The sequence below is a fragment of the Diceros bicornis genome, chromosome 31 (genome assembly GCF_020826845.1).
Source record: "Diceros bicornis minor isolate mBicDic1 chromosome 31, mDicBic1.mat.cur, whole genome shotgun sequence".
In the NCBI taxonomy this organism is placed as follows: Eukaryota; Metazoa; Chordata; class Mammalia; order Perissodactyla; family Rhinocerotidae; genus Diceros; species Diceros bicornis.
The window spans coordinates 11,437,769-11,463,357 of NC_080770.1; the positions used below are offsets into that span (position 1 = coordinate 11,437,769).

Consider the following 25,589-nt stretch of genomic DNA (forward strand, 5'->3'; position numbering starts at 1 on the left):
TCCCGGCCCTGGCAGCCTGAGATGAGCTTGTGAAAAGGCCGGCTGAGTTTTAGATTTCCATCTCCAGATGTGGCGTTTAGATGGCACAGGGCCTGGAAGTATGTGTTTGATCCTAAGCACAATGCAGAACACTTAAAGGTTTGTGGTTTTTTGTGTGTGTGTGTGTGTGTGTGTGTGTGAGGAAGATCAGCCCTGAGCTGACATCCATGCCAATCCCCCTCCCTTTTTGCTGAGGAAGACTGGCCCTGAGCTACCATCTGTGCCCATCTTCCTCCACTTTATGTGGGACGCTGCCACAGCGTGGCCTGACAAGCGGTGCGTCGGTGCGTGCTCGGGATCCGAACCTGGGCCGCCAGCAGCAAAGCGTGCACACTTAACCGCTACGCCATGGGGCCGGCCCCCACTTGAAGGGTGTTAAGGAGAGGTGCCACAGCTCAGAATTATCTTTGTCCAAGATCACCCTCTGGAAGAAATGTCCATAGGAAGCGACATGGGCTGAAGGAAAAGGGGAAGTCGGGATGTGGGGCGCTCACCCATGGAATCCTACAGCAGTGCAGGCTGCAGTAAGAAGCAGGTCCCAGTCCCTCCAGGCTCCCAGCACCCTGCTTGCTGTCCTCACCAGCTGGTACTAGAACATCCGAGCTGGCAGGGCACCTGAGGACGCCCCTGCAGCCAGCGCCTTTTATTCCCAGAAAGGGACCAGAGGAAGGATGGACCTACAAGATATGCCTGCAGCTGTGTGACCACCGAATGCTGTAATCCTCCTGGCCCTGGGGCACCCCAGGTGAGCTGCACGGCCACGCCACTGGCCTAGACACAGCATGGAGGACACAGGTAGCAGGGGGCTGGAGAGCCGTAACTGGGACCCATATCCTTGACCTCGTCTAGTCTCCAAGCCCGAGTACGCTGTCTTCCCGTCAGCCCAGCGTTCCAATTCCGTAAGCCAACGTTCTCCATGAAGGCCAGTCCTCTGTCCTGGCCTCTCTTCCGTCTGACGCAGGAGCCTTTCAAGGACCGAGGGACATCAGGCTGGAAAGGCCCTCCCGGCCCCCGCCCAGAATCTGGAAACAGGACACAGCCCATCTTTGTTGAGTGTGTGGGGGTAACATGGGTCGGGAGGGAAATGTTACTTTCCAATACTGAGGAGGGTTTTATCCAACAGAAGAGAATACAAAAATGTAACAAAGCACTCTACTATGCGCGAATACGCGCGCCCTCTCCCTTCGCCCCTGAAATTCTGGAAAGAAACCAGGTTCTCAGACTGCTTCAGGCTCAGGGCCAGGCAAACTGCTTGTTGTGTAACGAGTTACTAGTTCCACCGTAGTTCACCCCCAACCGGATCCGGAGCTGGCCCGCCAAAGGCTTGATGCAGTCTGGGTCACAGGGGGACAAGCCTAACCCAGACATGTAGCTCTCCCCAAGCCAGGGCAGGGAGGGATGGAACCGTCAGGATGTAGCCTTTCTTAGGAAGCAGCTGGATACTGTTGGGAAAGGGCTGGGGTGGAGGATGAGCTGCGTCAGAGAGAGTTGGCAAGGACTTATCTCCAAAACCAAGGAGGTAATCCTTATCAGACCAGCACAAGGTCACAGGCAGGTCCAGTTTGCACTTTTTTTTTTTTTTTTTTTGGTGAGGAAGATTGGCCCTGAGCTAACGTGTGTGTCAAATCCTCCTCTTTTTGCTTGAGGAATAAAGCAAAGCTGAGCTTAACATCTGTGCCAATCTTCCTCTATTTTATATGTGGGATGCTGCCACAACATGGCTTGATGAGCAGTGTGTAGGTCGGCACCTGGGATCTGAACCCACGAACACCCCGGGGCGCCAAAGCAGAGAACACAAACTTAACTGCTATGCCACCTGGCCAGCCCTACAGCTTGCCTTTTTACAAACTTGGTGAGCTGTAAGGCTTCTGCAGGTCTGCCTCCTCATCTGCTGAGCGGTGAGAGGAGAGATACCTCACCTTCTAAGTTTTAAATGACTCTGATCCTTCGGCTCAGTTAATCATTACATGGTTTGACGTCCCTTATCTAAAGACTGACATGATGGCAATATCTCCTTTTCATATCCCATATCCTTCCAAAGTATATTTGAGATGGTTTATGATAAAGGACTGTGTATACAACAGAATGGTTAAAATAAAGATAAAGGCTTAAATGAGATGCAATGGGAGGGAAAGATATTAAGAACAAAAACACAGGCTCAGGAGAGTCGCTGTTCCAAATCTGGCTTTGTGTTTCCTGGCACCCAAGGGGGAAAAAAAAAGAGGAATACAGCACCCGAGGGGGAAAAAAAAAAAGAGGAATACAGAGGTCTTAAATTGCTCACATTCCCAGTGGAGGGAAGCATACCAATTCATCAAGACAGACTGCTCCTTTACTGGCCTAAACTTAAAGGAGTTTATTAGATAAGCTCTTAGATAAGGAACAAACAATTCAATCATCTGAGTCAATAGACAAAAGAGGCATGCATCTGTTTTGATCATTAGTACGCTGGGTTTTGTGGTCTAATGAGATACAGAGACAGAGCTCAGAAGGTCAGAGAAGTGGAGAATTCAAAAGTCCTGCAGGCCAGCCAGGACACTGACCTGAGAGGGGACCTGATCTCAAAGGGGGATGGCGCTGCGCCAGCTGCTAACCGATGGGACGGATGCCCAGGGCCGCTAATGTTTACCTTTAAGTGGCCAATGACGAACTTGTGGACCAAGTGGTTCCACATGGATTTCTTATAGACAGAAAGGTGGCCGTAGTCGTGTTGCAGCCATCCAGCTTGGACCTGGGGAGAGAGGGCCACAGATGCGGCGTCAGCACGCGTGCACCGGACCTCTGCGAGCTGGGGGAGTCAGGGGGGTGGGGGGGCTTCAAGTGATGGATGAGGGTGGCACGCCTCACCTGAGAGGTAGCAAGCACACAGGCCGTGATGACAGTTGGGATCCAGCCATTGCCGAAGTAAGAGACGGTGAACCACGCGATGCTCTCCATGGCGATGACGTGGGCCAGGAGGAGGAGGAAGAACAGGTGGTTGCTCTTGAACAGGTTCATGTCCTCAGCAGTCTTCCTCAGGGCCCGGAAGTCCTCGGTGATCTGGGACTGTAGAGCAAGAACACAGGGAAGGAGTCAGCCACCCAGCCACTCTGAAGGGGACCGATGTCTTCTTAACACCCACTGCACTGCCTGGAGAAATTGTGGGAAGAGGGGACCAATCCACAAACCTATGCCCCTTGGGAGCCCGGCCACCGTGCACTACAACCGCAGCTGATCCCATGCGCCTGCTGTGGGCCTCACACCACCCTGGGGGCTGTGTGTTTGTCCACAGCCAGTTAAGTGGCAGAGAAAGGATTTGACTCAGAAGCTTGCATTTTGCACACCCATGTTCACAGCAGCATATTCACAATAGGCAAAAGGCAGAAACAACCCAAATATCCCTTGATGGATGAATGGCTAAACAAAATGTGGTCTATGAATAACAATGGAATGTTACTCAGCCTTAAAAAGGAAGGAAATTCTGACACATGCTATAACAGGAATAAACCCCGAAGACATTATGCTAAGTGAAATTAAGCTAGACGGGAAAAGACAAATACTATATGAGTTCACTTATCTGAGGTACCTAGAATAGGCAAACTCATAGAGACAGAAAGCAAAATAGTGTTTACCAAGGGCAGGGGGGAGGGGGGAATGAGGAGTTAATGATTAATGGGGATAGAGTCTCAGTGTGGAATGATGGAAAAGTTCTGGAGATGGATAGTGGTAATGGTTGCACAACAGTGAGTGTGAAAGTACTTAATACCAGTGAACCGTACACTTAAAAATGGTTAAAATGGTAAATATTATGTTATGCATATTTTACCACAATTAAGAAAAAAAAAAGTTTACATTTTCCAACACCCGACACTGCACCACCTGTTCTGGGCACTCTAGTGGGGTTTGAAGGGGTTGAGGTGGGGGAGACACAAAACAGTGCAGGACAAGTCCCTGCCCGGAGAGTTCAGGGAGGCAGGAGAGGACTGGGTGGGCACTGGGCATGCGGGTCCAGGGAGACTGAGGCAGAGTCAAGGACAGCTCTGGGGAAATGAGGGCATCGCCGGGAGAAGGGAGGAAGCTGGCAGCAGGAGGGGAAGAACGTGGAGGGCAGGGAGCTGAAGGTATCCACTGGCCATACCCAGGACACTCTGAAGGGCAGGTAGGGTGGTGTGTGGGTGGAAGCAGCTCCATTTGGGAGCCTGGGTGATGAGTGGTGAAGAACCCCAAGAGTGGCTGTCAACCACTTCAACAGCAGTAGATGGGGCACAGTGGGGTGAGAGCTAGAGAAGACCGTCAGGAAGTGGGGAGCCTGCAGGATGCAGCAGAGGGGAGAGAAGCTGCCTGCCTGGAACGGGGCTGGAGAGTGTGGAAGCAGGTGGAAGATGAGCAGACCATGAAGGAGGCAGAATGGAACCCCGGGTTAGCTCCAGCGAGGGGAAGGCCAGATACAACAGTGAGGGGACCGGGCAAGAAGGAAAGACCCTGTGCTCAGCCTGGCTCCTCGGAGGCCCCAGAGCTGGAGAGGCTGGGACTGCATTGCTCCAAGGAGGGGGCCTGCCCTGGCTGGCAGCAAGAGGAGGGTGGCCGTGGCCAACGGAGGCTCCGAGTCCTCCCTGACCCCAGGTGATGGGCAGTGGCTCCCCTTGGACTGGCATAAGGGGTCCCTTGCCCCACGCCCGGCACGCTCCATCTCGGGGCGGGGACCCCCTCTCCCTGCAAACCCCCCACTCCTTCTTTGTCTGACTCACGTTCTTGCCGCGGTCCTGGCTGGGCTCCTCCGGGGCCAGCTCGCCGATCAGCAGGGGCTTCAAGAACTTGCTCACGAAATTAAGGTCGCGGTGAAAGGCATGGAAGGCATCCTGGGAGCAGAGGGGCAGGTGGTGAGTAGGGGACTCCGACTTTGGCCTGCGGAGGGCAAGGATCACCAGCAGAAGCTCTCTCTGTCCCATCCAGAAACAGAAAGGGGCCTCCCACGAGCGGGCCCCAAATGCTCTCTCGGGCCTCATCCGGGACAGAGCTTCAGTGCCCAACTCCAACAGCGGTGTCATCTGAGTCTCCGCCCGGAGGAGCGGCCACTGGGCTTGCCAAGGGTGTGTGGATAGACATGCGGGCTGCCTGACATGTGGGCAAGTCAGAAAAATGCACCCCTCCGGGGAGATGCACCGTGTGGGCATGGGGCTGGGCAGGACCTGGGATGGACACAAGTCTCCACGGGCTTTTCCACTGGGTGCCCAGTACCTGGCAAACCGCACCACCCACCACCCCGTGCCCACTGCTGTCAACAAAAAGAACAAGCCTGGAGACTACCACGGCATGGAAAATGCACTTAGGAGATAATGCGAAACCAAAACCAAATGCAGAACTAGGTCACAGGTATTTCTGAAAAAAGCTTTTTCATAATTTGAAAAAGTATGAAATTATGAAAATTATGAAAAAAATTTTTACGGGAGGCTCTAAATTATTATGTGTTAAGGTGGTGGCGTTATGCCTTGCTTTATTTTCATTACTTTCCACACTTTCCCTAACGTTATACTGCTTTTGAAATAAAAAAAATTAATGTTATGCATTTTAATATTTTTTTTGGATTATCAAGTAATAATGTGCCTAGTTTGGCCAAACTTAGAAAATGTACAGATGAATAGAGGAAAATAATACCACCCAGAGAGTGACTACAGTTGCTAATATTTTACCACACTTCCTTCCAGTTTTTTTCTATACATATTATGTATATTACATAAATTATCTCATAACAAATATAGCACTCCCATTAGAAATGAGCCAGTACCATTTCCCCTGAGGGGATACAGTATGACATTCCAGCCATAAACAGCATTTACCTTGCATTGCACCAAGCTTTGAGACGTTCTAGGATAGAGGAATAATTCAGATGACACCAAGATAAACAGAAAAATCAGTGTAGTGGGAAAAAAGTCCTGGTGCGTGCATGTGGGAGGTAGTCCAGAGTAAAAGAGACTGAAAAAGATGTAAGAAAAATATATAAAAACTGCAATACTTGATCTGAAATGCTCTCATTTGGAGGAGGAAAAAAACCCCCAGCAGTTATACAAGACATTTTTGGGGCTGAATGATAAAATTTAAATATGGACTGAATATCTGATCCTATTAAGGAATTACTATTAATTTTCTTAAATATGACAAAAGTATTGTGATTATGTTAGAGAGTGTCCCTCTTCTTAGAAGATGGTGGAGAATTTAGGGATGAACGTGGCACAGTCATGCAACATATTTTCACGGGATTCAGCAAAAGAAAATTGCACAAGCATCAACAGGAAGAACGGAAACGGGGCAAAATGTTGAGATTAGTAAATTTCGGTTGAGGATTTACAGGTGTTCACTTATTCTTCCAACATCTCAGTACGTTTGGAAAATTTCAAAATTTAAAAAAAATGGAGGAGGAATGCGGAAAACGCTGGCAACTCATAAAAATGTTTTCACTCCCCCACCGAAGTGTCTCGAAATGGTAATTGCCAGTCTTCTTCCGTTTTCTTACTGCATCCCTGGCGTCAAGTCCTTTTGCCTGGGCTTTGTTCTGTTTGTGTCTAGAACAGACTCACAAAGCAACACTTTGTGCCGAGGAAAACTGGGGCCCAGAGTTTTAAAAGTCTGTGTCCCCCGCCTCTAGCTGAACAGAAGGAGATGGTCGAAGAGGATTAGATCAAGTATATTTTCAGAGAAGAGATGGGCAGCTATTCCAGGGTCCTTGGGCTGGCAGTGAGGAGGCCTGGGGTCCGGCGCTGACCAGCTCTGCCCACGCTGAGCCAGCCGCCCCCACCCTAGCCTCAATCTCCTTTGCAAAGTGAGGACCATCCCGGCTCCGATGTTCCAAGTCGGGGAAAATCTCAGCAGGAGCTTTCACAGTCAGGGCCCAGGTGCAGGTGGGATAGTGGCAAGCACAACTGCCTTCCAAAGTCAGGGCCTAAAAAGGCCTTTCATTGCTCCTCCTCACGTCAGACCGTGGCTTTTGAGAAATGAAGGAGCAGCCCTTGGTAAGACGGTTTCCCAATGATTACTCACTACTTTTCACTGAGAGGTAAAATTCCATAGTCTGCAAGTGGATTCATCTTGCAGTCAGCTCCCGCGGGCCCCCACCAGGTCCACGTCATGCCTCCAAGCCCCTGCCCAGGCTGAGGAACCTGGTGGAGCAGGCAGACAGACTCCTGTCCTGACCGCGGCCACTCCTCGGTCATTTCCAGAGGGCTGTCAGGGGGCCTTACCTCCCTGAAGCCTGGCGAAGGGAAGGGCCACGTGCCAGGTCGGGAGCCAGGAGCGTTGTTTATGTTCCCTCCCTGAAGCCTCAAAGCCCTGCTTTACCGATGAAGACACTGGAGCGCAGGAAGGTGACAGTCCCGTGCTCCAAGTGGCAGAGCCAGGATCAGATCCAGGTTCACCTGACTCAGGCACACTTCCCCACACACCACATGCCTTCTGCCAGTGTAGAAAGCTGTTGATTGTCTGACTGTCCATGGTAGATCCGACAGCCTTCCAAGTAGGCCTAGTGGGAATCCCTTGAACCTACCAAGCTCATTCCCACCCCAGGGCCTTCGCTCGGCTCTTCTGCCTGGAGCCCTGCTCTCACAGCGTCCTGTGGCCAGCTCCCTTTGGGATGCACCTCAAAGAGGCTTTTCCTACCACCCCATCTGGAACAGCCACCCTCCAGCCCCACGCTTTCTCTGGGACATTGCCCTGTTGTATCTTCTTCATAGCAGTTATCAAGGTCATAAGCTACATTATGTACTCACTTCTTTCTTGTCTGTCTCCCCTGCTGGATATAAGGGCCATGAGGGCCACGCCTGTCCTGTTCAATAACCCCAGTGCCTCCAACAGTGCCTGACAGGAGGGCTCGCAAGTGAATGTGGGGACCCAGGACCCCACAGCTGTGCACCCTCCAATCCCAGGAGGCTTTTCCACTCTGCAGTCACGTTCAGACTATTCTCTTCTTCTGCCATTTTGCACCACTGGGCTTATGCTTCTAGAACACCAGAACTCTTCACCTTCTCCAGCACCCACAACCCATTCGTGGTTGGTAGAGCTGCCACATGCTGAGATGACGTAGGTCAGCCACTGAGCCATGGGCTTTGCACACTTAACCCACTAATCTTCACCAAACTCTGTGAGGCAGGTCCTATTTCGGAGACGAGAAGAGGCTAAGGGAGGTGAAGCTACTCGCCCACGGTCACACTCCAGGTGTGCCTAACTCTAGAGTTTTCTGCTGTTAATACAAAGGCCTCAATCAAAATAAGCTTCCCCCGCCGAGAGTTGATCACTTTTTGTGTCTCCCCCTTCAAAGTGTCACAGATGCACTTCACACACTTGCAGGAGGTTCCCAATTGCTGCTTGGTTACAGAAGTATCTGGCTGGCACAAGGTAGGCCATGGGGCAGAGCAAGACAGAGCCAATTCAAACGTTGATTTTGGAACAGGAATTGGAACCAGGTTCTATTCTCGTCTGACAGGGAGAGAAGCCAAAGACTTTCCAGAAAGAAGGCCCCAGGCATGAGTGAGGAGAAGGGAGTGGCAAACAGGTTGAGAGCGAAGCTGAAGCCACCCCCAGTAGGGCAGGTGAGTGTGTTGGGGGTGTGAGGAGGTCAGGCTGCAGGAGAGAGGGCCAGAACACCCAGATTGCCAAATGGAAGACGTGTGTGCGTCACACTTCCTGGCCTTCACCAGTCCCTGCTTCGGCCATCGCCCAGTCCAGTGCCAGCCAACTTCTGCAGGAAGACATCTTCCCTGCCCCGGCCCCACTCCGGCTCCTCCCCCCACACGGAGCATCCGGTGCCATGATTTGTTTCTGGCTGTCTCCACCTTCTCTGCAGAGCAAGGCTAGTCTCTAACTCAGCCTTGCACATCCGGGCACTTGGCCCAGGACGCGGGAAGAGCAGGAGGAGGAAGCTCAGGGCCCACAATGACGCAGGCAGCAGCCCCGGGAACGGGGACGCTGTGGAACAAGTGGTTAGAGAGGGAGAAGCAGAGGAGGGACCCTGAGTTCTCGGGTGGAGATACGGACGCTGACTTCCTTTCCACCGCAGAAAGATGCAGGCAGGGCTGGAAGCCCCTGTGCCATGTGCCCTCCAATGGAAAGAAGCAATGGAGGCTGGTGGGACAGTGCTCTGTGTCCAAAGGGTGGTGGGCGAGAATGTCCCTGCTGATGTGTGCTGGAAACACGCGCACACATGCACACGAGGCTAAGAGACACCCGGGGATGCTCCCTCACACCTATCTAGAGTTCTGATGTATAAAGAATGATCCCACGCACAGCCCATTTGAGCCTGATAATCATCTTCCCATTTCATAGACCTAGACAGAGAAGTTCAGGGTAAGTGCCTGGCCTAAGAATTCATAAAGCTGGGACGCAAACCCAAGTCCTCGGCCTTGAAATACCAAGACCCTCCTGCCCTGTCTAAAGAAGGATGGAGATTCATTCCATCTTCAGTCTGTTGCCTTGCCACAAGAACAGCATAGGAACAGGATGGAAGATGGAATGAATCCCGACCTCCCTGCTTTGGAAGAGGCCACCCATGCAGACAGGGCAGGAAAAGTTGCCCAGATAAGGCAGGAGTGGGGGCACAGGTGGGCGGGAGCTGGTGTCCAGAGGCAGAGGGTCTGGATTCAAGTTTCAGCTTGAGGGGAAGGAAGGAAGTATACCCAGTAGATGTGGTCACTGTCTGTGAATTATTCATCTTTGTGCCAGGGCCCAGCTCAGAACCATGGAGAGACTGAATAAATCTGTATGAACCACTGCTGAAGATTACAAGTCCGAGCAGGGAAAGTTCTGTAGTGGTGAGACTCTGTCGTGAAAAGAGCAGAGACATCCTCGGGATGAGGGTTCCTTTTGCCCAGAGCAAGAAGAAGACCAGAGAAGTGCCAAAGGACCAGAGGGATAGAGATCAGAGGTGGAGCGGGAAGGAAGGGAGGGAGGAAGGGGAGGTGGGCTGCGAGGACTCAGTGACGGAAGATCCTGAGTTTAGGCCCGAGCGCTTGAGCAAGGTTTTTAAACCTAAGAGCAATGAGAGACACAGGGTTTATCCGAGGGCTAAACCAGGTAATATGTACGACTGTGCTTTGTGAGCTGCCAAAATGAAGCGACTTTTATTCTGACATGCAAGGCCAAGTTCTAATTTCCGCGGAAGGACCAAATGACAAGGTCATAGCTTTGGGGAAGAGGCAGTCCTGACTTCCGAGGTCTGGTCTTCAGAAACAGGAAAATTCCCTACTGAGGCCCAGAATTGTCACAAGAAAGGCTTCCAGCCTCTTGCGAGGACACTACTGCTTTGTGATCAGCTTATTAGAGCGCATCAAGGTGTTCCACAGGATGCAACCTCTATCTGCCACCAGTCCCTCCCCAAACTTTCAGGGACCATAAAGACTCTGTCAGTCCCCAAGCTCTGAGGAAGAAGTTCACGTCCCAAGGGGCAAAGCCATCTGCTCAACAGCCTAAAGACGAAGGTCTCTTGATTCCTAGCCTGTTCTTGCCTCTCCCTTCAAAACCCCTTCCCATACACTCCACACTTCCATGGCCTTTTTCCAACCTAGTCGCAGACATTAAAAAAAAGAGAGAGAATCCAGTTGCTCACTCCACCATTACTCAACTATATCCCCACTTAGTGCATTTCAGGCCCTATAAGTCTTATCTTGGAAGGCAGTAAGCCTTGGAGATAGGAATTGTCTTTATGTCTTACCACACAAAACAAAGCTGACATAGATTTAAATTTTTTCCTCCAAATTCCTCTTTGTTTACTTTACCTTCTAGCTCTTACATAATCCTCACTCTTATTCTCACGTGTCTGATAATTCTCCATTGCACTTATCTAGGGCTTACAGTTTAAAAAGTGCTTCACCACATAAGAAAATATATTTTTTTCCACATAAGAAAATATGTTTCTTTAACACTAGGGAATAATCAGACCAATCCATCATATTTGACTTTTCCTTCCAGGAAACTTTTTGGTGAAGGCCTGACCAGGGTAGGAATCTTCTAGAATTTACCTATGGTGACCAGGCTAGCACAAGTCCAGCAACATGGAATAGTGCAAAGACCTCCAACCAGGAGGCAAAAGGTCTTTTATTTAGGAATTCCCTTTATCCAACCTCTTCACATCGGTGTGGGAGTATCTAAGTGAGATGCACTGATGGTGTCTGCAAACCTTATATTCACCTAAGTAGTATGATCAGCAGCAGAGCCCTAAGGGCTTAAGAGTGTTCACAAGCAGGTAAAAGGGAGTGAGCCTATCAGTGACCCTCTTCTCAATCTTGAATATGCCTGAACCCTGTTCACCAAAGCAGCAAGCCAGTCAACAGCCTAGATCACGACTGCCTGGTCTGACCCCCGGGGCCAGGCCTGTCCCAATGAGAGGAAGAGGTAAGAAGGTCAACAGTTCCACGGAAGGACAGGGGCCCAAACAGCTTGGACAGCAATAGCCCAATAGGTCAGCATGCCAGCTCCACGTGGAATGTGCTATGTCAAGCTTATCCCTCCCACAGCCTTGCCCCTATTCACCTTCCCAAGGTTCTCTCTCCCCCCAGCTCACTGCCACCAAGAGAGACGCCTTTCTTCTCTCCTTGACTTGTTCTTTTCCCTCCCACTTGAGTCCATGGGGCTACAGCTGCATCTTAAAGAAATGCAAGGATTTCAGACTGGGAGTTGGGGGACACCGTGGGGGTGCTGTGTAATCGCAGAGCTACACATTGGGTGCAGGTGGGATGGGCAGCCCGGGCTCCCAGGAGGCTCCCCGGCCCGACTACCGTTAGCAATGCAAGAACAGGGAAGGGCATTCCTGGCAGGATTTTAAAACAGAGGACCACTGAGTTGACCGCCCAGAGTAACCTCGGGTGCAGCTGGACCTGTTGCCAAGCCAGCCTAGTGCTGCTAAATCCAGGCGGCTCAAGATCCCTCTCGACCTGGGCTTTGCAAACTCCAGCCCTTTCTCTTTCCAATTCCCCAACCCGCTCCCCAAGAACGCCGACCCGTGGGGTGGGTCCTGTTAGTCTTTGAAAGCGTGGGAACAGGAGCTACTAGGCGGTCCCTCCCAGGCAGCCATTGCGGACTTTCTTAGACAAGAATCCAAGCAGCAGCGAGCCGTGACTGGGAGCAAGCTTTCCTTCCCCGCCCCCTAGTCTGGCTGGAGAGTGAGGGACGCGCGCTGAGTCCCACACCTGGCTCCTCTCCCGCTCCTTTCTGCGGCGCCCAGGGGCGGCCATCTTCCACACTGGGGTCGCCAAAGCCCTAGGGCCCGAGTGATTCCTGTGGGTAGTCCCTGGACCCGGATGAACCCAGCGGAAGGAGCGGACCGCTGGATCCCAGTGCGCATGGTAGATCCCGCACGGTTCTCTACCGTTTAGATCGCCACCGCGGCGCTGCCTCCCAGGCTCGAAAATCCGAACCCCACAGCAAGTTGGCCCATCTGTTCCAGAGGACCCGGATTCGGGGCGGGGGATGAACGCAGCAGACACACTTTCCTTCCCTCCTGGGCGCCCCAAGCTTCATTCAGCACTGGAGGTCTGTTTGGCGCCCTGGGACCCAAGGCTCCTGACTCCCGCCTGCAGCAGAGAAAGGTGGCGGGAGAGCCCCCAAACCCTTACCGTAGCATCTTCCCCCGCGTAGTGCCCGATGACCCGCTGGCCCCCTGGGTGCCGGCTGGACCATTTGGTGATGTTGTAGACCTTGCGGTCAATGACGAGCCACCTGTCGGTACGCAGGTTGTGCTTCTGAATCTCCTCCCAGCTGAACGTGGGCATCGGCACCTCGCGATCGGTGGCCCCCTCGCCCTGGTTCCCCCCCTTCCCCATGCTGCTTGCAGACAGGGATACCCCGTGCACTGCGGCCTCCCTGCGCCGGCTGCCGGTGTGTGCGGCCGGAGCCCTCCTCGCTTTCGGCTTTTGTCTTCTCCTACTCCTCCCCCCAACCACGCCCCCGCCCCCAGCCTCCTCGCCTGCGCTTGGGAGTATCCTTGCCTTCCCTCCGGAATATCCCTGGCTTCCCAGTGCCCCCAAGCGGTCCCCTTCCTTCGCCCCTCCCTCCGCCCGCCAGCCCTCTAGGGACTTTTGCCTCGGGTAAAAACTCCCGGGTAGCTCAGGGCCTCGACACCTCCTCCGCCCGCCCCTCCGGCTCCCCCCGCCCGGGGCTCAGCATCCTCCCGCGTTCCCCACCGCCCGGGTTTCCACAGTGATCAGCAGAGCGTCTGCACCAATCAGGAGGCGTCGCCCCGCCTGCCATTGGCCCAGGAGGATCTTTCGAAGGCCAGCGGGCTGGAGCAGCGGTCCCCAGCTCCCCCGCCCGCCCGCCCGCCCGCGCGGAGTTGAGCCGGGCGGCTTGGCCAGCTACGTGCCGGACCTCCTCCCCCACCCCGCTCCAGCCCTGGGCGCTGGAGATCCCAGAGGAGCAGCGCGGACGAGCGGGGGCTCGCACGCCCCGCGCTCGCGAGGTTTGCACCTGATGCCGGCACAAAGAGGGCTCGGCCGCGCGGCGTGCAACAGCCGGGGCTGGCGAGCGAGCGGGTGGCGCCGAGCCTCGCGGCTGGCGAGCTCCGCTCTGGCATTGGCTTGGCTAGGTGACGCCCTTCCCCTCCTCCAGCATCTCCACGTTGTCCGCGCTCTCCACGTTGGCGCTCTCCTGCATCTTCCTGGAGAAACGAGCCGGCCTCGGGCTCGTCCAGGGCTTTGAACCCTGTAATCAGACGATCTTAGAAAAGAACCGCGGAACCGCTGCTCTGCTTCCTTGTGCTGGGCGCCATGGTGGGAGGAGCCGGGGCGCGACAGAACACGGTCCTTGCCCTACACTCAGTTGGGAGACAGAAATTGGAAGCAATACAGGACCACATATGATTAATTGGGCAGTGGTGTTGTACAGGCTCCAGAAGTAAAGATGGGGATATGAAAAGGATATTTGGGGGCAGGCCCCCAGACCCCAGCTGGATGGAGCTGCTTAGGATCAGTGCCCCGAGAGAAAGGGTTCACCCAGACCCCTGGATCCGGAAGGCTGACTGGCGATAAGTGGGAAGTAAGGATGAACGGGAGGAGCTGGCGGGGTGAGGATGGCCTTGGGAATCCGGAGTTAATAAGGGGCCCTCATGTTTCAATGGGATGATTTCCAGGTGCTCCAGTGTGGTGGCACTCTCGTCATTAGCTTCTCACCCCAGCCCTGTGAGGTGAACAGGACCCATATTTGTTATATCTAACTTTAACCTGCAGAGGCTGAGGTTTAAGAAAGATGAAAGGGCCAGATGCGCATGGTTAGCAAGTGGCACCGCTGGGCCCCTTCCAGACGGCACACTCCTTCTCCCCTAATGAGGTTAGTGGAAAGGAACCCTTGTAGAAACTGCTGGGGAGCAACCTGATGCGGGAGGGGCAGAAAGATCGCTGGCCCACTGGTGGGGGGTGGGGCAGTGGGGGAGGTGTTCCCACAGTGGTCGGCCTCCTCTAGACCCTGGCATATCACTCAGATATCAGTCCCTACCGTCCTTCATTCACGCCACAAACTCCAGACAGGAAGAGAACAAGGCCTCTCTGGCTTTGAAGAGCGGGAACAGACCTCCAGACCAAAAAGCCTTACTCACAAGATAAGAGGACGCAGCAAGCACCCTGGGAGAATAAACTGACTTTTATGCCTGTTAAACGTTTACTGAAATGATAACTAAGATTATTTTTCCAAAGGGGGGATTAACACAATACATAAATTACTCTAATGAAAAATTTTAAAAAGTCATGAAGCTTAGAAGGAGTGATATCTGAAAGGGAGACCCAGGGATTATCTTATGGAGGAGCCTCACAGGCTGAGAAAAGAGCATGTGAGAAGGCATGGAGGCCAGCTTCATGTTTAGGGTGGGCAAGAAGTGTGGACCGGCCAGGGTGTGGAGTTCCCAGAGATCCAGCATACCAGGACCCAGAGTAGGCCCTGAGAAACATTTGCTGAAGACATGAATGAATGAATGAATGAACGGTGAGGAAGGGCTGCAACCTGATGTAGGCAGGGTTGAAACTTGGAAAAGTTGGTAAGGATGAAGGACTTTATCCTGGAGGAGGTGGGCTATTTCGTAAAGCAGGAACATGCATGACCAGATCTATGGTGCCGAAAGAGAACTAAGGAGGCAAGTTGGGGCTGGGGTGGGATGTAGGGGAGAGACTCTGGAAGCAGCAAGATCAGTTCAGAGGCTACCATAGCGCTCCAGGAGGGAGAAGGGGAGGGAGCCTGAACTAAGAGAACCTTAGAAGCCTGGAGCGCACACTAGACACTGCTTTGCCCCATCTGCCCTCTGCCTGCTGTATTATTTATTGCTCTCATTGCTTGGATGGACTGATGAGACTGTCCCTTTAGAAAAAACGCCATAGATGCCAGCTGACCCCAGAGTCACTTAGGAAAAGGAGTGATCTCAGAGAGGGACAAGGTTCCCATGGCTTCCTCCTGCCCTGCAGAATCCCTCCCCACTGCCTGCAGCAGTACCAAGGACTGCAGCTTCCTGGGGATCTTGCCAGGACCTCATTGTGAACATTGCACTTTATCAGGGACAAAAGAGACCAGCCTGGGTGGCTTGGAGCCCAGGCCCTCTCAGCCAGCCAAGTGGGTGAAAAGCTAGGCAGAGTGGGGAGGTGCTTGGTTGACAGCTTGGAGGGATGGAGCCCGCGTCACCAGTCCCCAAAGAATGGGTGAGAGGGGTTTCCATGGTCCTCACAAGGAGTCTCTGATGTCTGCTGGTAAATTGTCCGGGTCCTGGAACCGAAGAGAGAAGTTAATCAGAGGGACAGTGAAAGTTAAAGACACCCAAAGGGAGCAGCCCCTGGAGCAGGGAGAAGGAATATGATTCTGACAGAGCACCTCACGGGCAGAAGACCAGCTGGCCGAAGCAGAATGCTCTTCCTGGCGCCTTCTGTCTCTTCCTTTCCTTGGTTGATAAATATGGCCAAATTGCCCCTGATTTTTAAAAAATCTTCAAAGTCAACTTTTTCTCAAGCCGTGGCCCCCATCTTTCACAGTCCATTTATTGTTGAATTTTGTGAACGCGTAGTCAACCCTCCTTGGGTCTACTTTCTGTCTCCCATTCATTTCTCGGATCATTACAGTCTTCTCCAATTCTAATAGTAGTGATAACAATCCCTCCTATTAGCCTATCAGGTTGGGGTGTGCAAAGGACCCTCTTATGGTGGACAAGCGCTTGGCACAATGCCAGGTACAGAATAAGCATTCAGTAGCCAGTGGTTCTTATCCTTCCTGTTCCTGATCTCATTCTTCCCACCAAGTCCAAAGGTAGGTATTATTACTCCCTCTTTGTGGATGAGGACACAGATTCTCAATGAGATAACAAGTCTGGCCCCTCAACCAGCAGGTAGTAGGCTGAGACCTAGAACTCGGACCCGAGACCCTGCTCCCAGCAAGCCTTCTAGAACCCTCTCTGAAAGGTCACCAGCAAGTCCAGTCGCCCCTTCTCAGGCCTCTGAGAGGCGTCTGGGAGGCTGACATCCCTCTCCTCTTGCAATGCGATGCTCCCTTGGTTCTTTGACAATACACAATCCTGATTCTACTGTTGGAATTTTTGTCCCACCTTTTTTGTCTCCTCCATCTGTTTCTCTTCCTTCTCCTCCCCCCCCTTAAATGTTCTTGGCCTTTGGCTCACTCGATATTTTTCTCTTTCAGGGACCACATTTGGAAAGAGTCTATATCTCAACTCTACATCCACTTACCTCCTACTCATGCAAAGTGGAATGTCCCCCTAGCGCTCAAACTCAATGTAACCTCCCTGAGTCAAGGGACAGTTCTCCCCAAATGTGTTCTTTGGGCCTATCCATGTCTAATCTTCACTGTTTCTGGTGCAAAACTGAATTTGTCATCTTCCCTTCCAAAAATCAGCCCTTCCTTTTAACTTCTTCATTTCTATTAATGGCACCATTCTTCCTCCTGTCACTCAGTCTCCGAACTCCAGAATGTCTCATACTTCTCTTCTCTTGCCTCCCACCCTGATAAAAATGTTGTGTTGGACCGATGCTTCCTCTGTCAGCGTTTTCCATCTGCCCCTTTTATTCTTTTATTGATAGAGTTCCCCAAAGACATTGGCCTTGCCTGCAGCTCCAACCCAAAAGGCTAAAAAAATAGAGGATGTCATCAGAGAGGAAGCTGGGGGGAAATTACCTTATTTTTGTGCAAAATCATGGTAGGAACACCCCAACTAGTTCTGATCGTGAAGCCAACTAATGACTAAGGAAATGGATGTTCCTTAGTCTGCAAAGGATGTTCCTCATTAGTCTGCAGATTGAAAGAAGAACAAGAAATAATGAAGGGCTAAGGGGCAATCAGACTTGATCACTAAATCCTAGAACACCAAAATAAGAGGCACCCCCTCGAGACCTGAAGAGGAGAACTAACACAAGGAGGCATATAAAAAGAATGCTTACTTTATCTAGTGGGAAAACAGTGTAAGGAAGAACAGATGATGCCCATTCTAGAATACTTGGGGAACACAGGCTGGGTGGGATGTGTCTAATCTTCGATTCTCACATCAGATAAGATCATTGTGCACTTTTACAATGTGTCCCTCTGTGTCCCTGTCAGGGAAGGATGATGGCATGATGGATCACAAGCTGGACTCCAGATAATTCTGGAATTAGAATGCCCAGATTCTATCCCAAGCTCTGGCCCCTCTTGGCTGTGTGACCTTCTATGACCAGGTCACTTTATTTCTCTCTCTTTTTTTTTTTTTGTGAGGAAGACCAGCCCTGAGCTAACTTCTGATGCCAATCCTTCTCTTTTTTGCCGAGGAAGATCGGCCCTGGGCTAACATCCGTGCCCATCTTCCTCTACTTTATATGAGATGCCGCCACAGCATGGCTTAACAAGCGGTGCGTCGGTGCACGCCCGGGATCCGAACCAGCGAACCCTGGGCAGCCGCAGTGGAGTGCGCGCACTTAACCGCTTGCGCCACCGGGCCGGCTCCCTCACTTTATTTCTCTAACCCTCAGTCTCCTCACCTGTAGAATGGAGGTAATACCAACCTCACACGGTTATGAAGACAAAAATCAGACAAATACAATAAAAAATAAAAACACTTGACAGTCTATGAAGTAATATACCCAATATAGCAGATTTATTATTATTGCTGTTGTTATTGTTATGGTTATCACTAGTGCCAGGCTTCGGTGCCACTGCCAATATTTGTTTCTTTGGCTACCAGTACTGAAAATTAACATTGCCTGAGCATTTACTATGCACTAAGCAGTGTGTTAAATCCATTAACTATTTTAATGCTCTTAACTATTTTATCCTCTTAAGTATTTTAACCCTGCAAGGACCACTAAGGACACTAAGGCTCAGAGAGGTTAAATAGCGTGCCCAAGGTCCCACAGCTTATAGGCAGAGATGGAATTTGTCTGATTCTGTAGCGCATGCCCTTTCCACCAAATTGCACTGCCTTGTTGAGAGCAGTGTCCAAATGGTAAATGTTAAAGCCTAAACCATTCATTCATGCATGCAACAGCTGTTTATTGAGTGCCTACTCGTGCCAAGCACAGAGAGAACAAGGCAGGCAATGTCAGGGGATGGACCTTCCTCTGCTATGAGAAAGAGCTGCGTCGGAGAGCTTCAAGTTTGCCAAGTTCAAGTGCATTTGCTCCTTTTATAATGTCATAGTTTTTCGAGCTGGAAGGACCTCATTATACCAACAAGATGGCGAAGGCCCAACAAGGTTGAGGGTCTTGACCAAGGCCAGGTAGTAAATGAGCGGAAGAACAAGGACTAGAATTTCAGGTTTTCTGACTCAGAGGTCAGTGCCCTTTCATCTATGATCTAGTTATCGACAACAACCAAGACAAACATATGGCAAGACCTGATCCAACATCACTAAACACACACATGAGTCTGAGGGTGACTCTGAGTCTAAGAGCACCAAAGGGTTGGCACTCAGAGCCTGGACCCTGAAGGCTCCTCCTGCTCTCGCCCTTTGCTGTGCCTGGGTCCTCTCCCCTCACCTTGGAGAGACCCAGGGTCAGGAGGCTCCAATCTGCTTGGGGAAGGGACTTGTGGGGCCTTAGCAGGCTAGTCTCCAGCTCCCACCCACAGCTTTTAGTTCACCATGCAGCTGGCTCTCACTGGTGGTGCCACAACATGGGGTGACCTAAAGGAAGGGGCATACCAAGAAGTGGGCATGACCTTAACGTCCCCACTCACAGTCAGGGAAATCGAAGCTCAATGAAGTTAAGTAATTGGCAGAACTGGGATTTGACTTTGAGCTCTAATTCCAAAGTACAAGCTCTTTCCAAACTAGCATTATTCAGGGCAATTCATTTAACTCTTCGGATGCTCGGTTTTCTCATTTGTGAAAAAGAGATACATACGCATCCTGCCTACCTCAAAGGGCTATTGTGACAATCACTCAATATAATGGACAGAAAAGCACTTTTAGAGGGTTATCGATGCAGGTTAAATAATGCAGGTGCACGTCTTGATAGAGATACAACATTTACATGTATTTATAATGTTTGAGCTGGAGGCAGCTTAGCATATAATCTAATCATCTGTTTTCACCGAGGGTGGTTGCAGAGCCAGGACTAGAGTTTATGTCTTTTGGTTTCTATTCCAGGCTCTTTTCCCAGGGGTCCTGCAGGAGCCAGCAGAGCTGGGCAGAAACTTTCTGCTGTGCATCAGTGGCTCTTCTCCCACGTTCACTGTCAGGTCAGACAGATGTCCTCGGAGGCCAGTTTGTCCAAGACCAACTTTGAGAGGCCCAGGAGGGGCAGAGGAAGCACTGGTGGGAAAGGGAGTCTCGAGGGCCACAGGAGCAGAGCTGAAACCCAGGAGGGGTGTGGCCACCCGTGGGCAGGAGCACCATTGGAGTACACAGCCCAAGGCGCAGGCCAAGATGCGACAGGGTCGCAGGAACGCTGTAACGTGGGGTGGAGAGGAGCCTGGTAATCATCGTCTTTAAGACAGAGAAACTAAGGCCCAGAGATTGGCTTGCCCAAAATCACCCAGCAGTTAGGAAGTTGGAGAGGTTCCTGTTTCTAATAATAGAGTGGCATCTGGATCCACCCTCAATGAACTTAACTAAAAATCCTGGACAGAATACATAAAGTATCCCCCAAAATGCAGCAGCCACCAATTGCCTCAGCTGTGCAAAGGCTTGTCAGATCTCGGATGACCTGTGTCTGTGCCAACAGAGCAGCAGCCCCCACCTCTGGGTCCTGCCCCCAGGGGAGGTGACGCCCTGCCCTGGCGCCACTGTTTAATGTCCTCAGCCATCTCTATCTGAGGCCAAGAGAAGCAGGGGACAACCGGATGACTGGGGTGCTACAGTAAGAACACCAAAGGGGAGCAGAAGAGGCCCAAGTTCATCACTTGGCACCTCTTGGCTCTCTTTCCTTTCTTATAAAGAAAATGGTTTTGAGTAGATAATCTCTACATTCCCTTCTAATCTGTGATTCTGCTTTCTCCAAAGGGGATAGGTTGCTTCCAGTTAAAGGCACCACGTCCTGTGTTTCAAGGTGGCCGAGCTGAGGAGGCAGTCAAGGGCCAGCCCAACCCTGGTGCTGGCTTCGGGGAGGAACTGCCTGCCAGGTTTCTGAGTCATCTGGGAGTCCTGTCTGGACTGGCACCGGCAGACTGGTAAACACACTAAGGGCCTACATGCCCGTCAGAGAGGTCTGTCCTGAAGCAAAAGAGGCTGCCAGTCTCACCTCTCCTCCCCTCCTGCCCTCGGCCCTGACACTGGGGGTGGCTGAGCGAGAGCCTTCTCCTCCAGGCTGGCCATTTTCTAAGTGCCCAAATTCAAACCCACACCCTCTCACACCCGCAAAGAGATCCCATGGGTCTGCCAAGTCAAGTCCACCTCCTAATGATCTCGGAAGTGTACCCCCTCCCCCACCAAGGCACTGCCCTAGTCCAGCCACCTTCATCTTTCTGGCCAGGGCTCTGCAGGTGCATGTAAGACCCTTGGTGATCTGGCACCTGGCTCACTTTCCTGGCTCTTTTCTCTCCTCCAGACATCCTGTGCTCCAGCCATGTGGAAATTTCCCAAGCATGGCCATGACCTCTCCTAGCTTGCAGTCCATGCTCATTTCCTGGCCAGAGTGCCCTTCCCCCTCTGTCTGCCTGCAGCTCCTAGTCAACCTTAAGATTCAGTTTTCGAGTTGCCTCCCCTATGGCAAAGTCAAAAGTTCCCTGCTCTGTACCCCCAAAGTGCTTCTTATATATACATTCATGCCCTACATAACCACATTTTGGTCAACAATGGACCACATATACGACGGTGGTCCCATAAGATTAGTACCATATAGCCAAGGTGTGTAGTAGCTATACCACCTAGCTTTGTGTAAGTACACTCTGTGATGTTCACCCAACGATGAAATCACCTGATGATGCATTACTCAAAACCTATCCTTAAGTGACTCGTACTGTGTAACATCACAGTTACTTGTACCTCTACCTCCACCACCCTACCTGTAGGCTGTGGAAAGAGGCTGACTCAGAGTTGACTCCTTGGCATGGGGCACATGCTGGGTGCTAGTTAAACATTTGTGAATGCTCCAGGGAGAGCTTTGGGGAAAGGAGAAGTCTGAGCGGTGGGATTCACACCAGAGCAGTGGGATGTCCTGCCTTGTGGCCCCATTGCTAGGCTGATCAGCCAGGTCCTCTCCAGAAGTGTGGTGTGGAAATCCATGCCCTCGGGCTAGCATACCCCCATTCACAGTCCAGCTTTGCCTCTCAGTTACTTGCTGTGTGCCCTTGGACAAGTCACTTCATTCTTTCATTAAGCATTTGTAGGCATAGTGGTGGCTCTGTAGTGTTTCACTTTAGCTAAGCTGATCTACATTTCCCAGAATTCCCCTCCCTATAGGGTCCTGGGTGAGGGCTGGCCACGAGAGAAACCTGTGCAAGATATGGAAGGTGGAAGTGAAGCGCAGCCATTCTGTTATGCTCTGAAGGTATAGGGCAGATGTGGGGGCAGCTCATGCACACTCCTTGCTCTGCTGGCCCACCTTGTTGGAGCTCCTCCAGCTCCTGGGCCAGGTGGGTATGGCTCTGGGGTGACGGGTCCCAGCTGGTCCCACAGGTCACCCGCATCATGGAGATCGCAGGTGGTGACAGCAGACATGGTTCCAGTTTGTCCCTCGTCTTCCCCACTCCACGTTCATCTTCCCTCCCCAGGGGGCCCAGCTGAGACACCGGGACAACACCTTACACAGACTGCAGAACCAGCTCCCGCAGTGCGGGAGCTCTGACCCCTGTGACAAACCCTTTATTCTCTGTGGCTCACGGAGGTTCTATGTCTCTGATGGAACTCCACCAGACGCTCTACGACAGGCACCCTCCTAGGCACTGGAGACAGGAAAATAAACAGATCATCCCCCTTCTGGGTCTCAGATTCCCCATTTGTACAATGAGTGGAGGGGTAATTAAATGATCTTTAAGATTTGGGGTCAGCCTAGTGGTGTAGTGGTCAAGTTCACGCGCTCCACTTCGGCAGCCCGGGGTTCCCCGGTTCAGATCCTGGGTGCGGACCTACTCACCACTCATCAGGCCATGCTGAGGCGGCATCCCACATAGAGCAACTAGAACTCTAGAAGAGCAACTATGACATACAACTATGTACTGGGGATTTGGGGAGAAGAAAGGAAAAAAAGGAGGAAGATTGGCAACAGATGTTAGTTCGGGGCCAATCAAAAAAAAAGATTCCAGGGGGGCCAGCCCCGTGGCTTAGCGGTTAAGTGCATGCGCTCCGCTACTGGCGGCCCGGGTTCGGATCCCAGGCGCGCACGGTCGCACCGCTTGTCCTGCCATGCTGAGGCTGCGTCCCACATACAGCAACTAGACGGTTGTGCAACTATGACGTACAACTATCTACCGGGGCTTTGGGGAGAAAAGGGGAAAAAAAAAAAAAGATTCCAACTGCTCTATCAAACATCCGACCGGACAACCCCCAGGTAAAAGGCGCATGGAGCCACTCACTGCATACCCCAAGGGCTTTAGGGAATCTGGGGCAGGGCTCAGCGAATCCAGAAGCCACCCAGGAGCCAGGGTCCGATGACCCTGAGGCTCTGTCTGCCGGGGGCTAAAAGAGAGACCTTTGGGCTCAGACCACCAGTTGGTTAGCTTGGCCAAACAACCCCATGTTATTTTTCTTTCTTTAATCCTGGGGTCAAAGACCTTCCATACTGTGTGTGGGAGGCGGGAGGCATGCTTCTCAAACTATCGGTGGTACAGGACCAGCTTTTAAAAAAATTTTCCAATCAATTACAGCTCAACAAGTTAATGAAACACAATAAAAATGAATCATTAGAAAAATGAAAGCAAAAAAAAAATGCAATATGCGAGGTGAATTTGTTATTATTAGAGTTAGTAGGCAAAACATTTCTCCATCAAATTGCTATAAAGATTTCTAAATGCTGACTCTCAATTCCAGTACTTACCTCTCGGCGCAGACAGGTAAACAATTTGTAGACAGGTGTGGATGTGTGGACCGAACTTTGAATAGGCCTGCAAGATGCCAGGTAGACCAGTTCCCCCATGTGTAACACTGCCAGTGAGACTCCTTGCTCTTCTGGTGCAGAGCAAAGAAATTAGGCCTTGGAGACACTCACCTTGTGACCCTGCTTCTAGTCCGACCCCCTCCGGGTCTCAGGTTTCTCATCTGTAAAATGGAGCTGCTGTCAGAACGTAAGGTGACACCACATCCCTGAGGGTGCATTGTAAACTCATTCCATTGAGTGATAAAGACCAGCTGAGCCTAAGCTGGGCTTCGGCTGTGGCTGCTGATCTGTAGTTGGAAAGAGGGCTCTTTAAGGAGCACATTTTGGGAGTCCTGGGGGCAGGAGAGACAATGGTGTCTTACTCAATCTGGCCTCGGGGCCAGCCTCGGCTGAAGGGTTGTTTTCACGAGATCTCTCTAAGACTGAGGGCACGCATGCTGCCTCGGGGCCGGAGACACAGAAGGATGCAGAAGGGAGACGGGCACGTGCTTCCTTTCTCTGAGACATGAGCAGGGTTTGGAATGGTGAGGTCTACAGGGAGCCTGTTGTATTTAGCTCCTCAAGGCTTCTGCAACTTTGGGAGTGTGACCTTGGGAAGGTGACCTTGGGAAGCACAGGGTCTTACGCAGCACATGCTAAGCAGGGGCAGCAGAAAGGCAAGTTCTCTCAGAAAGCAAAGTGGACATGTTGGGGAGACATGAGATATTCTCTGTGGGCCCCGTAATAAGTGGGGGAGACTGTGACCTCCAGCATGCATTCTCCGTGGAGCAGATCACCCCCAAGGGGGCAAAAACTGCTTCTTGGGGATGAAAAAACTCTTGGCTCTTTCTATATAGAAACACAGATACACATACAGTACATAAACAGCTCTCTGTGGTATTCAACTCTTATGAGGGGTTACAATTGGGGGGAAAATGTCTAAAATGGGTGCTTAGAGGTATGATAATGAAAAAAGGGTTTGGATGCATCAACCTAGAAGGTCCAAGGTCCTGCCATCAGGTAGACATATGCAAAAAGTCAGTGAAATCTGCTCATACCCACTCATGTCTAGGTTGCATTATTAGTGACAACAAACCCCAAACTCCTGAGCGCCCTGCAAACTGGGACATCACGGGAGCCTTCAGCCCTTCCCCGGGCCTGCATTCTTCAGCACCAGCTAGTCTCTTCCAAAGCCCTGACTTGCCCACATGTCACTCTTTGGCTTACTGTGATGTCTGAGCTGTCTTCAGAAGCTGCCAGCTCACCGCAGGCACCACCTGCGAGAATTTAGGAGGGCTGCTGCAGACTGGTGAGCTCTAATGAGCCAAGTCTCTGCTCTCAGAGCAGCTTCCAGAACGGTGATGCCAGCCTGTGGCTGTCCCGGACACATGAGATGAATGAGGAACTCTTCCCTTCTCACCACTGGACCCAGCCCCTCCCCTCTAAACTCCCTCTCCTCCCCCCAGGAGCCTCCTGATGCCTCCCAGCCTCCACTCCTGCCTTGCTCCCTTCAGCTTGAATGAGCTTAAAAATGTACACTGGATCCTGTCACTCTCCTGCTTTTTAAAAACCCTTCCCATCACCCGAACTCCTCACTTCAAGTCTGCTTTCTGATTTTGAAAAGTCAAGTTCTGAGCCAGCCCTGATGGCCCAGAAGTTAAAGTTCGGCACGCTCCGCTTCGGCCGCCCGGGTTTGCTTCCCAGGTGCGGGACCACATCCCTCGTCTGTCAGTTGCCATGCTGTGATGGCAGCTCACATAGAAGAACTAGAGGACCTACAACTAGAATATACAACTATGTACTGGGGCTTTGGGGAGAAAAAAAAACAGGACGATTGGCAACAGATGTTAGCTCAGAGCGAATCTTTCCCAGCAGAAAAAAAAAGAAAAAAGAAAAGTCAAGTTCTTTCCTGTTTTCTGGCCTTTGCCCAAACTTCTGGCTTTTCCTAAAAATGTTCGTCCTCTCCTCCCGCCCATGTCTGACTCAAAAGTCAGGCCTCGGAGGAGTTTCTCTAACCACCCCCGACCACCCTTTATTCTCTACCGTCCTCTTTCTTTTCCTTCATAGCAGTAGTCACACTTTGTTTACTGGTTTATTGCCTTTCTTCCTAGTGGACTGGAAAATTCCTGA

At 51.6% G+C, this 25,589-nt stretch overlaps 1 protein-coding gene across 2 annotated transcripts in view; it reads right to left on the minus strand.

The window, feature by feature from the left end:
- FADS2 (fatty acid desaturase 2) overlaps positions 1 to 12,836 on the minus strand; it is a 35,499-nt gene extending 22,663 nt beyond the window's left edge. For both annotated transcript variants that reach the window (XM_058526699.1, XM_058526698.1), the window contains exons 1-4: positions 12,615 to 12,836; positions 4,767 to 4,877; positions 2,887 to 3,084; positions 2,669 to 2,770 (exon numbers count right to left, since the gene is read on the minus strand). In XM_058526699.1, coding sequence (XP_058382682.1) covers positions 2,669 to 2,770; positions 2,887 to 3,084; positions 4,767 to 4,877; positions 12,615 to 12,821 — 618 coding nt within the window. In that variant the 5' untranslated portion in view covers positions 12,822 to 12,836. The remainder of the gene's footprint in view (positions 1 to 2,668; positions 2,771 to 2,886; positions 3,085 to 4,766; positions 4,878 to 12,614) is intronic.
- Positions 12,837 to 25,589: the final 12,753 nt, after the last annotated feature.